Source organism: Larimichthys crocea, chromosome XV (genome assembly GCF_000972845.2).
Source record: "Larimichthys crocea isolate SSNF chromosome XV, L_crocea_2.0, whole genome shotgun sequence".
Lineage (NCBI taxonomy): Eukaryota > Metazoa > Chordata > Actinopteri > Sciaenidae > Larimichthys > Larimichthys crocea.
Window position 1 is genome coordinate 784,146 of NC_040025.1, and position 12,008 is coordinate 796,153.

The following is a 12,008-nucleotide window of genomic DNA, read 5'->3' on the forward strand; positions in this document are numbered from 1 at the left end:
ATCTCAGGAAACCTCAACATTCATTCGTTTGTTTTTTTAGCATCCTATTTAGCCTTGTGAGGTAGAAATCAATCTCAGTGGTGGTAAAATATATTTCTTGAGTGAACTGACCCTTAAACCTTTTTTTTCCAGGAGGGTTGGGTGTTTGTGTTCAATCACTGGGCAGCTGGGCAGTCCAGCAACTCTGGACAAGAAGAACAGTGTTTGGAGATGATAATTTTTTTACCTTTGTCTGATTTAATTTTTAGAACCAAGATTCTCTGAGGCTGCCATGGATGCACTCTAGTAGAGGTGTCTTTACCCATCGACACTGCAAGTACTTGGTATGTTTTTTCTTTTCTTTTTTTTTGCTAAATGCAAAATCTGTGCTGCTGAATAAACTGGTAAGAAAGACAAATTCTGCAAAAAAATTTTTACATTTTCTGTTTTAATTAACAAACATAAAGCATTTTATTACAACCAACAAGAGGGTAAATGCATTACTGAGGACCACCTGAAACATCTGACAGTAGCAGATCTTTTTCTTTTTTTTTACACTAACTTGTTAAGGAAAACAAAGAAAAAGATTTTGATAATTCCGTGTAAAACATTCAAACAAATCTTTCAAGTTTACATACTCTTTCAAATCCAGGTCCTATAGATAACATGATTATGTACAATATTTACATCACATAGTACCGTCAAAATTACATTAATGACATTTTTACACTTAATGTTGACAAAACGAGTTAATAAACCAAGCAAGCACACAGTAAGCTCGACTTTACTTTTTTGTCTACATAATTCAAGATGACATAATGATGATGTCAGTCAATCGCGGCTATTTGGAAAAACATTCAGAGAATGAGATGGACAGCTTGTTCATTATCTTATGCTACATAAAGCTACTGGCTAACTGAGGTTGATAAATAGACCTAAACAATTCTTGCTTGTAGTGAAGTACATTTTAAACCACAACCCCAACAGTTTCCGTGTAACATGACAAGTATTTCCTTTAATGCAATCACAAGTTTAGGAAGAACATGGGGAAACTCTTTGAGGTCCAAGGTAAAAGGCATTGTCATTACAGCAGTATGCTATATTGCACAAGCAAGCCAGCATTCAGGAGAAAACAAAAAAGAGCTGAGATGCATAAAAAGGACATTTAGTGTTATAGACATGCACCTCTATTCACAGTATTCATCAATGAAGACAAAGGTAGTTGTCCTGCCTCCTTCAGTGTGTGTGTGGATATGAGTGATGGTTATGAGAGCAGGAGGGTACAGGGGGCCACAGTGATTTTGTTTTCTGTTCACAAGGCTGTAGCAGCAGCATTTGCCTGAATAAAATATATTTAAAACAGCATGCGATGAGTGTAAGAGGGGTATACTAAAAGGACCTGTCCCACAGTAGTTGCACTAAAGCCAAGTTTGTAATATTGACCCAACTTTAAAAGATTTCTATAACTATGAAATATCTCAAGTGCAAGAAAGGCATTTCTAGCCTAAGATGAGGGAAGTGTAACAGCAGTTAAATACTAAGTCCTTCCTAACTCGCCTCTGTCTATTTACTGGGGGTGATTTTGTCTAGTCCTGGCCAGGCGGGGATGTAGTAACGAGGCAAAGTGCCTTCCATGAGCCTTTCCATCCACAACCCCAGGCGGTCCAGTTTGTGATGGATCTGCAGGGTGGATATGCTGCGGGATCGGTTGGATTTGCGCGATGGGTGGTCGTCGCGGGAACTGGACCTCGACCTACCGCCTGAAGTGCTCCCTTCATCTTCAGATGACTTACCCTCAAGGTCTTCCCCAGTGTAGACGGGCTTAAACAGACAGAGATACTTCTTGTGGCCGTTAAGTGCCAGCACGTAGCCGGTGTAGTCCATCTTGTGGTTTCCCCCGTCATCTTCGTCCGCATCAATCTGCGTGGCGTCCTGGGCGTATTCCAGCAGAGTGTTCATCCACTGGCTGTGCTTGTCAATATTCAGGAAGGAGAAATGCAGCGTCAGGCTCCTAGGAGAGTGTTGAAAGAATGAATGTGATGATGCATGTATAAACATGATTGTTTAACACTCAACTAAATCTTATATATTGGAGTTTATTTGCTTCACACAAGGAGAATGTTTAGCTCACCCTGTGAAGGAGTAGACCTCTTTGGCAAACTTGCTAAGTAGGATGTTCTTGGAGGCGTCAGTGAGAACCAGCACTATGTTCATGTGTCCCGGCCTCAGCTTCACCAGGTTGCTCATGTAGGTGATATCCGTCAGCTCCGTCACCTCCACAAAATTCTTCTTGGGGGGCCGACTACTACAGCAACAAACAACAAAAATAAAAACTTAAAAAAAACATAAATGATGATAAATTCTACAATGTATAAAATATTTACTCTTATGTAAATAATATGTACTCTTGCCTTGAACTACTACCAGTCCCTGGTGACCCGTTTTCTGCTTTTGTTCCATCTTTTGCTTTTGGCTTAGTCTGCTTATCATCACTTGAGTCACTGAAAAACACACACAGAAATGTTTTTGCCGTAAGGGGATGTACAGGCGTAGCAGAGAAAAATAAATAGTGTTATTACTTTGTTTTTCCAGCTTTCGTTATGCTGTCTTACAGGAATCCCAGGAGAAGGTGATGTTGCTATAGTTTTTGATAGTCAAGTGAAATGTGTTTATGGTGAAGCAACCAACCTGAAGGCCTGAATGACCACAGTCCCAAACAAGATGAACAACGCAGAGAAGATGAGGGACAGAAGAGGCATCATCTCACGCCTGCAAATCATCACAGTTGTCTCATCATGTATTATTCCATAAGAGGTGGATTTACATCAAATTCTTCCATATATGTGGAACTACTTAACTGAATCTAAAATGATCTCTGCCTACCAGTTGTTATGCAGAATATCATCAATGACTTCAGAGAGGTAATCATAAGATGCATAGATCCATCGGATTACAAACATCTGTAGAGTGGAAGTATTTATACATTCAGTAGCAGGAGTGATGGTCGATATTTAACAAACAGTACTTTGTTTACTCAAAGGGAACATACAGAGGCAAACTCGTTGTTGAGCTCAGGCAGCATGGCGTCATGGATGAGGATGGACGGGTCCTTCTGAAGTCGCTGCAACTCCTCCAGTAGACGCTGCTTGTCTTCCTCGCTGCCGTTCCAGGCCGTCACCGGCTTGAAAAAGGCCTTGCCTGCAGCGTTACGCCTCTCCAGGATCACCACCTGAGTGAAAAAAGCAAAGCAGTCCAAAAATATCAGTCCTGAACGATACACTTTCTACAAATTATAAAGTCAAATGTCTATTCTGAAGATTACTTTAGAGAATAACATCAAGTAAAAAGCCATTTGAATGTCCTGTTTGAAGGTTTTAATGTGCAATTGAGGGATAACTGTTTAAATCATCCACTTGTCTCAAAAACAATATATTGTTCTACTTATTAAAAAACAAATATGCTGAATACATTTGACTCCCATGTCCCCATATAATATATCTCATAGATTCACAGTGGAGCCAGCAGCTGGATGACTGTACCTGTGTTAGGGACTGTTCACTGTCCTTGTTCTGCATGAGGATGTCACAAAGAGGTTGCTGTAGCCGTTGGTACACATAGGCAAATCTCACAACCTCCCTGGCATTGGTAGAGGCAAATGAAAGAAATGCCTGGTTCCCAAAAGAAAAGGTCTCTTCGTCACCTGTGATCAGCAGGACACAGTATCTGTGGGGAGGAAGGACATTAACTAGTAACTTAGCAGAGAAAAATAAACAGTGTCAACGAATGTTAAAAAACAAAATGTTAGGTTCTCTTACTTCCTGCGTCTATGGAACTGTTTGACAGGACAGAGCTCATCAAAGAGCTTCTGATTGACCAGCCGTGGCACGAGGAGAAATTTGTTGTTTGCCATGAACTCATCGATAATTTGCTTTTTCATTCCTTTGGCCTGCAGAGAACAAACATCAAAAAAGTGTGACATTTCAGCAATGAGCACAAGTGCAACTAGTCCAGCGAAGATCAGATAAACGTGGAACTACTTTCCCCGCTTCTGTGATTTACCTGTATAATGTCAGCAGGGTTGTCAGTGTTCTCTTTGAAGACCAGCATGGTCGGAGCGTAGGTGTTAATGTTGAACTGTTTCTGCAGATTGGCGGTCTCTGAAAGACCCTGGTCCACGTAGCCAAACTGCAAGTAGTCCTTATAAGCAAAAGCTGTCAGCTATGGAGAAGCAAAGAAGAATTAGTGACATGTTTGTGTTAGTGATGCAGTTACAGTCAGAGGTATCTAAGGTACATTACACATTAAATAAGCCTACTTTGTACAGTAGAGGAACTACAGGCACTTGGTCGAACAGAAGCACATGTGGCTTGTTGAGCTCATGCCAGCTGTTCAGGAACTGCAGGTCATTCGTGTCGGTGACCTGAAATAGAGAAAATGTCGAATTGATTGTGAATTTACAAATCTGTTCACCTCTGTTACATTTTGCCAGTAAAGCAATGCTTTAGTCATCCTTCCTATCACAAGACAGACAGACATTTACCCGCTCCACAAGTCTCTGAGGAAGAAGGTCCTCTACAAACTGCCTCAGGTGCTCCTTTGCTACAGCGTAATGGAAAAACGTCACTTTGCCATTGATGACGCCGAGTATTGATGGGGTACGATGAGCGCCGAGGTGATTGGCTAACCGTCTCTCATAGCCAACATCTACCACACCTATTCCGACACCTGCAAAGACGGGATATTCACAAACAAACAACACATTTTTCAACTCGCTCAGTGTAATTCCATACACGACAGCTCTGCTGGATAAAATCGGATGATTTAAAAGGTTCATTCCAAACCTAGAGTCTCCATCTCCTGCACCACCTCCTTCCACACAGGCTCAATGTGGATGCAGCTGAAGCACCAGTCAGAGGTGATCTTTATCAGGTACGGCCTCTTGTAGCTGTCGGGCACCACGTCGTTGACATACTGATTAAAGTGCAATATATACTTGCTGTCAGCAAAGTCCCTGTGGTTCTTGCTGTTAAAAGGAAAGTTGAAGAAGGACTCGTCGAAGTAAAAGCTGTCATGGCGGTGACCATGGCGGCTGCCGCCGTATGGCTGGGTGTCATCAGTCTGTCCGTAACGGTCATAGTTGGCACGTTTGTCCTCATTAGACAGGATCTAGATTTGGGGCAGGACAAATATCAGCATAGCAGACATCTTCCTCTCATGTATGTTACTGGCTTTTATCACAGCTAGATATATCGAAGAAATGATTAACCTCATAAGACTTGGTGATCTTGATGAACATGTCCTCAGCACCTGGATTCTTGTTTTTGTCCGGATGCCTTGAGAAGAAGATGCTCATTAGTTAACAGCTGAATGAGGTTTTGTACAAAATCAGCTCGTGTGTAAATATTTACCATTCTTTTGCAAGACGCTTATAGACCTTCTTGATCTCAGCTTGGCTTGCGGACCTGGTTACTCCTAAGATTTTGTATGGGTCCATCTCAGGCCCGGCATGGGTTGCTCCTGTCAGCAGCACTGAGAGGACCACCACTACAGCCAGCTGCACAGACATCCTTTCCCCTGCCATCACTGTTACCTGTGACACATGAGAACAACTACCACCATCAAGGGTGTTTAGACCTGAAATCATGACATGAGCCTGTAGCTGATGCAAACACACTGACGTTAGCCCTGTAATGATGCATAATGATGGAGACAAGCGGGGAGCTAAATATGGTGGCATTACAGCATGCTAATTACAGAAGCTATGCAAGCTTGGTGACATGTCAGCTACAGAAACAGACGTTGCAATATTTGAATCCCGCTGACAGGTCACCGGGCTGCAACATCAGCGTCATTCACCGAGGATAAAAACGTTCACGCCGTTTTACGCGTTGCTACAGTAGCTTAGCTGCCTCTCTCAACGCAACAGCTCACCTCAAGCGGATGCGGTCAGCCGGCACTACGCCACATATTTGTTGAAGGCTCGGATATTGTTCAGCTTGTTAGTCAACGCTGATGTGAAAACACAGCCAAGTGCAAAGGGTGTGTTCAGCAGCATCCAACAGTTCCTCCCCCCCCGAGGGCGAGCTGACAACCTGCTGCTACGAGGCAGGAGTAAAGAGAGAGAGGCGGGGGGGAAGGCGCCCAGTGTCGAAAGTGATTTTGGGAGATTGAGTATTTGGTGACACCTTACGCTCGGGTTGTTTGTGTGTGTGTGTTCGTTTTGTTGTCAGGCGCGCAGTGTTTTTTAGTGTAAAAGCATTGAGGCACGGTTGTGGTGTGTGAGCGGCGTGCGGTGTAAATTAAATCAAACGCACCCTGTTTTTTTCTCTCTAGTCGGCCAATCACAGACAGCGGTGATGTAAACAAGGAAATGGAGAACGCAACCGAGCACAAATACGAGAAATGAAAAAGTAAACTTGTGATATTTGGAGCGGGAGCAGGCGTCATTTCTCGTTCGCAAACAAGTGGGAGCATTTTAGGATATCGGAACAACGTTAACTAGTAACAGCGCTTCCTGTATTTCTCGTCGTCTCCCTCGCTGAGGTTGTTGTTGTTGTTGTTGAATGGAGGAGCGACACAAGAAGATTCTGCAGCGCAACAGGACAAATCTCGTGAGAGATTTGGACCCATCAAAACTCTACGATGGCCTTCTCGAAAAGGGAGTTTTCACCCAAGACATGATCGATGAGATAAAGGTGAGACAGTTTGTGTTTTGGGTTATTTCTCTGTTGTTGTTTTTTAGAGTGGCTATGAACGGTTACAGGTGTTTCGGTTTAACGAGCGACCCTGTTAACTGGAGTCCGTTAGCCAAATGTATCTGTGGTTCTCTGTTGAAAACAGGAAGAGGATACGTAGCTGTTGAACTAGACACCAAAGACAATTTAGGTGTGTTTTTTTTGTTTTGTTTGACATTGTAACGTTAATGTTAAAAATAATAATAATAAACAGGCATTCACAAGGACAGCTACGTATCATCCTGTTGTCAACAGTAACTACGACAACCACGCTGTGAACTGGCTGACGGTCTCCAGTTAACAGGGTCGCCCGTTAAACCGTAACACCGGTAAGACACCTGTTACTGTGTCTGCTTTCAGAGCGCCGGGATCAGGCGGGACCAGGCCAGACAGTTAGTCATAGACCTGGAGACCCGCGGGAGCCGAGCCTTCCCTTTATTTCTGGAGTGCCTTCAGGAGACAGGTCAGCACAGTTTGGCAGAGCTGCTTCAGAATGGAGCTCCACCAATTCAGCTACAACCTGCAACACCCACTCAGGTTGTCCGCCCTGTCCTCCAGCCTATCCCAGTTTGTAAGTGTGTGATGCTAATTTAATTAACACATGCCATAAACACGTTGGTGTCCATTATTGCTCATATATGTGCTGTTTTTTTTTTAAACAGCCTCTCCAATGGATGTGGATAAGCGCATAAAAGATGAGGTCCCTCTCCATCCAGTACCCAGACCCACTACAACACCCAGCCCATGTAAGTCATGTGGTTACTTTACAAATTGGCAACAGTGTGGGAAGTTAAAGATGTTTTTAACCCATGTTGATGCTTATGACACAGCACCTGAAAGGGAGCACATAAGACCAAGGCCACAAGGCAGACCTCGACGGGATAGCATTCAGGTGAGCACTATTTATTTATCATTCACTTTATAACCAAGAGAAAAAACAAGGCTGTAAATCTGTGCTTTTCTGTTTTCTGTGTACGTGTGTGTGTGTCAGTGCTATAAAATGGACGCCAGCCCATGTGGACATTGCCTCATCATAAACAACGTGGAGTTTGAATCTCGGAGCGATCTGAGCAATCGTAAAGGGTCCAACATAGACTGTGACAAGCTGGAGAGAAGATTCAAGGCACTCAACTTTATTGTGGAAGTAAAGACAAACCTGAAACAAAGAGTAAGAATCACTTCTTCTTGTTTACATGTCCTGAAACCCCCATGTAAACCTGAGCTTGTTGTTTTGAAACTAACCGAATCTCCACATTTTTAGCAAATCAAACATGAGCTGTCAGCTCTATGTAAGATGGACCACTCACAATATGACTGCTGTGTGGTCATCATGCTGTCACATGGGACTGAGGTACAACATGACTTTATTATACCAGCAAATATTGAAATGTTAGTGAATGGATTCCATCCAGTGACTCATTAGACCTAATTTATGCTCACATTTATTTTCATAGGTGAGTCACAGCCGCTTCCCTGGTGCCGTGTACGGTGTGGACGGACTTCATGTACCGGTTCAGAACATCACAAACTACCTCAACGGCAAGAATTGTCCATCTCTACAGGGCAAACCCAAACTTTTCTTCATCCAGGCTTGTGGAGGAGGTAGCTAACACTGAATTTACTACACTGAATAATGCCGTAAAAAATCCAGAATCCTACTTACATTACACATACACTTGAAGCAGTCTCATAGGCAAACATTTGTGCTTGTCCTTCAGGTGAAAAAGACACAGGCTTTGAGGTGTCCCCTGATGAGGTCCAGCCATCTATCGGTGGAGATGATGCAGATGATCAGACAGACGCCATTCCGATGTCATCCAGCAGTGACTCTCTGAGCATGTCCGATGAACCGGATGCCAGAGCTACACTGCCCACCCCGAGTGACATTCTGGTGTCATACTCTACTTTTCCTGGTGTGTTTGTATAGCATTTATGCATCTGTGTTTATTTTTATTAATAACACTGTCTTCCAGATGCTAGTCAGACCTATAGCTATAGATGTTTTCCTAATCCCACTTTGACCGTATCACAAATGCAGGTTACGTTTCTTGGAGAGACACCCAGGCGGGCTCCTGGTACGTCGAGATACTAGACCGTATTCTTGAGGAAAATGCTGCTACCGATGATTTGGGCACAATGTTGATGATGGTGAGTTTCTCTTATACAGCCAGCAAGTTTGCTGAATCTGAATCTCCGTGACAATTTAGACCTTTTCAATTTAAACATACACACACGTGATTATTGACTGTTCTTCTTTCCAGGTTAACCACGAAGTCTCCCAAAACTCTGCAAAAGGCATTTACAAGCAAATGCCTGGTTCCTTTAACTTCCTCCGCAAACTTCTCTACTTTCAAAGCCAAGCGTAGCGGCAAGCTTCAGCTCCACATTTCTCAGTTTCACTTTCAGGGAATTTTTTTAAGTGTTGCAAAGCATGACTGAAATTTCTTACGATTATGTCGCAAAGTGCATGTTAGCCTTTTACTGGTACAATCATGTCTGATTTGTTTGTCATGTCCTGCTGTATTTTATAATAGTTGGAAACCTTTCTAAATGAACTTTTTGGGTGATGGTGTCATCTTGGAATGAAAATGTTAATATATTGTGAAAATGTGGTTCACATTATTTCTTTTTGTATTTATCGTGTCTTTTTGTCACTTATCAGCAGTTAATGTTCAAGAGTCAACAATCAACTTTAATGACTTTTATATCAAATGTTTTTAATATACTGATTTTGTTACCAAAATTGTATTTTTGTGGAGTTATTTTGTAAATATGAAGGTGCATGCAAAGACTTTCCACTGACTAAATAGTAGTCAAATAGTGACCTCCAGCTATTAAACTGTTCACTCTGACATAAATCTCAACCCACCAGTAGCGTTAGAGCTTACATGTCTCTAAAAGACAGAGGAAAATTATACAGATGACTTGTGTATGTCAAGTTGTTAGCATTAATATGGCATGCTTGTGTTGCTACCACTGAATTACAGTCTGTGAGGCTGATAGCAACTGCAAGTGAATTAGTAGTGTACTTTATTAGACTCCATTAGATGGGGTTTGTGAGTCACAGAAGTCTTGACAAACACCTTCTATGAGTCCTTCATTTCTTTCCACTGCCACCAGAGGGCCTCCATAAAATTTTAAATGGCACGGTTATATTTCACTGCACTGTTTCAAACAAAGGTTTATGTCGAATATCCTGAGCTGAACATACTCTGAAACAAGTCATGAGACAAACATAACCATAATGATACCAAATGGGAGTCCATGGTAATGTTCATGTTAGTAAGATCTAGTCATCAGCTCTAAGTCTTAAGTTAGCACCTCAGGAATTCTTTAATCGGTTCAGTCATTGTCTCTAGACCTACATAAAAAGAGAAGCTTTGAATATGGCAAATGTCGAATAAAATATAGATTTAAAGAAAGTGGATTGTTTTCTTTTTATCCAGACATTAATGGTTCCCAGAAGAAGAAGCCTAAAGCCTTTTGCGATCCCCTGACTTTTAAGGTGGTTGGTGAAATGGTCTCATTTATCAACAAGGAAAAACAGACAAGGCAAGAGCTAGAGACACTGAAGAAGTACACCGATCCAGAAATTCTCAGCACCGCAAAGATTGTCAACCAGGTCAGAGACAACACCAAGAGGAAGAAGAAAAAAAGTTCCAGGCAGAGAAGAACAAGAACAAGTTTCTCCAAAAGGAACTGTAACAGCTCCGTATTTCATACCAAGTGCTCAGTGCAAGGTATGAAAATGATGTTCAATCAGAAAACAGGCTGAAGTCCTTCAGCTTGATCTCGATATTGAGATCTTGCAGAAGAATCGCCTGCAATCTGATTTTGATTAAGCCACTGCTGCACTCCAGGAGGAGAGAGAGAAGAACAAGTGTCTCCAAGACCAACTGGACAAGATGAGTGTGTCTCTTCGTTGTCAAGCTGATGTAATTGATGTCAGAGAGCAGGCTGACACTCTTAGGTCTGACTTTGAGACAGAACTTGAGCAGAAGAAACTCCTGCAAACAACTTATGAGGAGCTGCAAGAGGCACACAAACTGAACCAGAAGTTCTCTGCTCAGCTTGATGCAGCTTCAATCATGTTAACTCAGGGATGAAATCTTGGGAAAATTGAACAAGTAATATAGCAGGACAGACACAAAATCCCTCAGAAATCATTTAATTGGATATCCTATTTTGGGTAAAAAAGAAAAAAGAAAAAAACGTGTCCATTAAAGTTTTCTAAACTGGAAATTAGCAGCTCAGTTGGTGGAAGCACAAACCTGAACAAAGAGTAAGAATCACTTCTTCTTGTTTACCACATTATGTCCGAAACTCTTGTGTAAACCTAAGAGTGTGTGTGTGTGTGTGTGTGAGAGGAGAGAGAGCTGGTTTTGAAACGTAACCGTCATCTCCGGCACATTTTTAGCCAATAAACATGAGCTGTCGCTCTATGTTTAAGGATGGACACACTCACAATAGGACTTGCTGTGTGGTAATTCCATGCTGTCCACACTGGGGACCGAAGAGTGACAAACATGAATTTATTTAACAGCAAAATATTGAAATTTGTGAATGGATTCCATCCAGTGACTATAAGAGACCTAATATTATTGCTCACATTTATTTTCGCATAAGGTGAGAGAAGGTCACAGCGGCCGGCTTCCCTGGTGCCGTGGTACGGTGGTGGACGGACTCCTTCGGGTTTAAACGTTTTTTTAGACATCCACAAAACTAGAACCCCTCAACGGCAAAGAATTTTGCATACTCTACAGGGACAAACCCAAACGTTTTTCCATTCATCCAGTGACTTGTGAGGAGGTACGCTTAACACTGTAATTTATGACAGCTGAATAATGCCCGTATAACAATCCAGACATCCAACTATACATTACAGATACACTTGGACAGCCAGTCTCATGGCAAAACATTTGTGCTTGTTCCCTCAGGTGAAAAAGGACACAAGGCTTTTGCAAGGTGTCCCCTGGAAATGAAGGTCGCAGCCATCTATCGTATGGAAGATGCAATGATGCGACCCAGACCATTTTAGATCGTCGATCCCAGCAGTGATCTCTCTGAGCATGTCCGATAACGGATGCCAGAGCTACACTGCCCACCCCGAGTGACATTCGGGTGTCATACTCTACTTTTCCTGGTGGGTTTGTAAAGCATATGCATCTGTGTTTATTTTTTATAAAGAACACACCCGTCTCCAGATGCTAGTCAGACCTAGCATAGATAATTTGCCTCGCTGGTTTTTTGTTTTCCTAATCCCACTTTGACCATATCACAAGGCAGGTTACGTTT

General features: G+C 42.3%; 2 protein-coding genes across 3 annotated transcripts; one reads left to right on the top strand and one right to left on the bottom strand.

Annotated features, from left to right (window-relative positions):
* Window positions 1–410: 410 nt before the first annotated feature.
* On the bottom strand, window positions 411–6,109 carry dnajc16 (DnaJ (Hsp40) homolog, subfamily C, member 16). 2 transcript variants are annotated; one of them, XM_010755474.3, is made up of 15 exons: window positions 5,911–6,109; window positions 5,388–5,569; window positions 5,246–5,312; window positions 4,821–5,145; window positions 4,520–4,704; window positions 4,295–4,399; window positions 4,039–4,197; window positions 3,795–3,925; window positions 3,519–3,702; window positions 3,029–3,208; window positions 2,863–2,939; window positions 2,668–2,748; window positions 2,391–2,480; window positions 2,111–2,281; window positions 411–1,990 (listed from the first exon to the last, which is right to left on the bottom strand). In XM_010755474.3, the coding sequence occupies exons 2-15, from the start codon at window positions 5,558–5,560 to the stop codon at window positions 1,543–1,545; spliced, it is 2,376 nt and encodes a 791-aa protein (XP_010753776.2). In that variant the 5' UTR covers window positions 5,561–5,569; window positions 5,911–6,109; the 3' UTR covers window positions 411–1,542. The 2 variants fall into 2 exon arrangements, with proteins under 2 accessions (XP_010753776.2, XP_019126421.1); XM_019270876.2 differs by having other exon boundaries at window positions 2,111–2,284; window positions 5,911–6,108.
* Window positions 6,110–6,352: 243 nt separating this feature from the next.
* Window positions 6,353–10,135, top strand: casp9 (caspase 9, apoptosis-related cysteine peptidase). The gene is made up of 10 exons (XM_010755472.3): window positions 6,353–6,674; window positions 7,074–7,284; window positions 7,376–7,459; window positions 7,544–7,605; window positions 7,705–7,881; window positions 7,975–8,064; window positions 8,168–8,315; window positions 8,432–8,626; window positions 8,752–8,861; window positions 8,975–10,135. The coding sequence occupies exons 1-10, from the start codon at window positions 6,543–6,545 to the stop codon at window positions 9,077–9,079; spliced, it is 1,314 nt and encodes a 437-aa protein (XP_010753774.3). The 5' UTR covers window positions 6,353–6,542; the 3' UTR covers window positions 9,080–10,135.
* The last annotated feature ends 1,873 nt before the right edge of the window (window positions 10,136–12,008 follow it).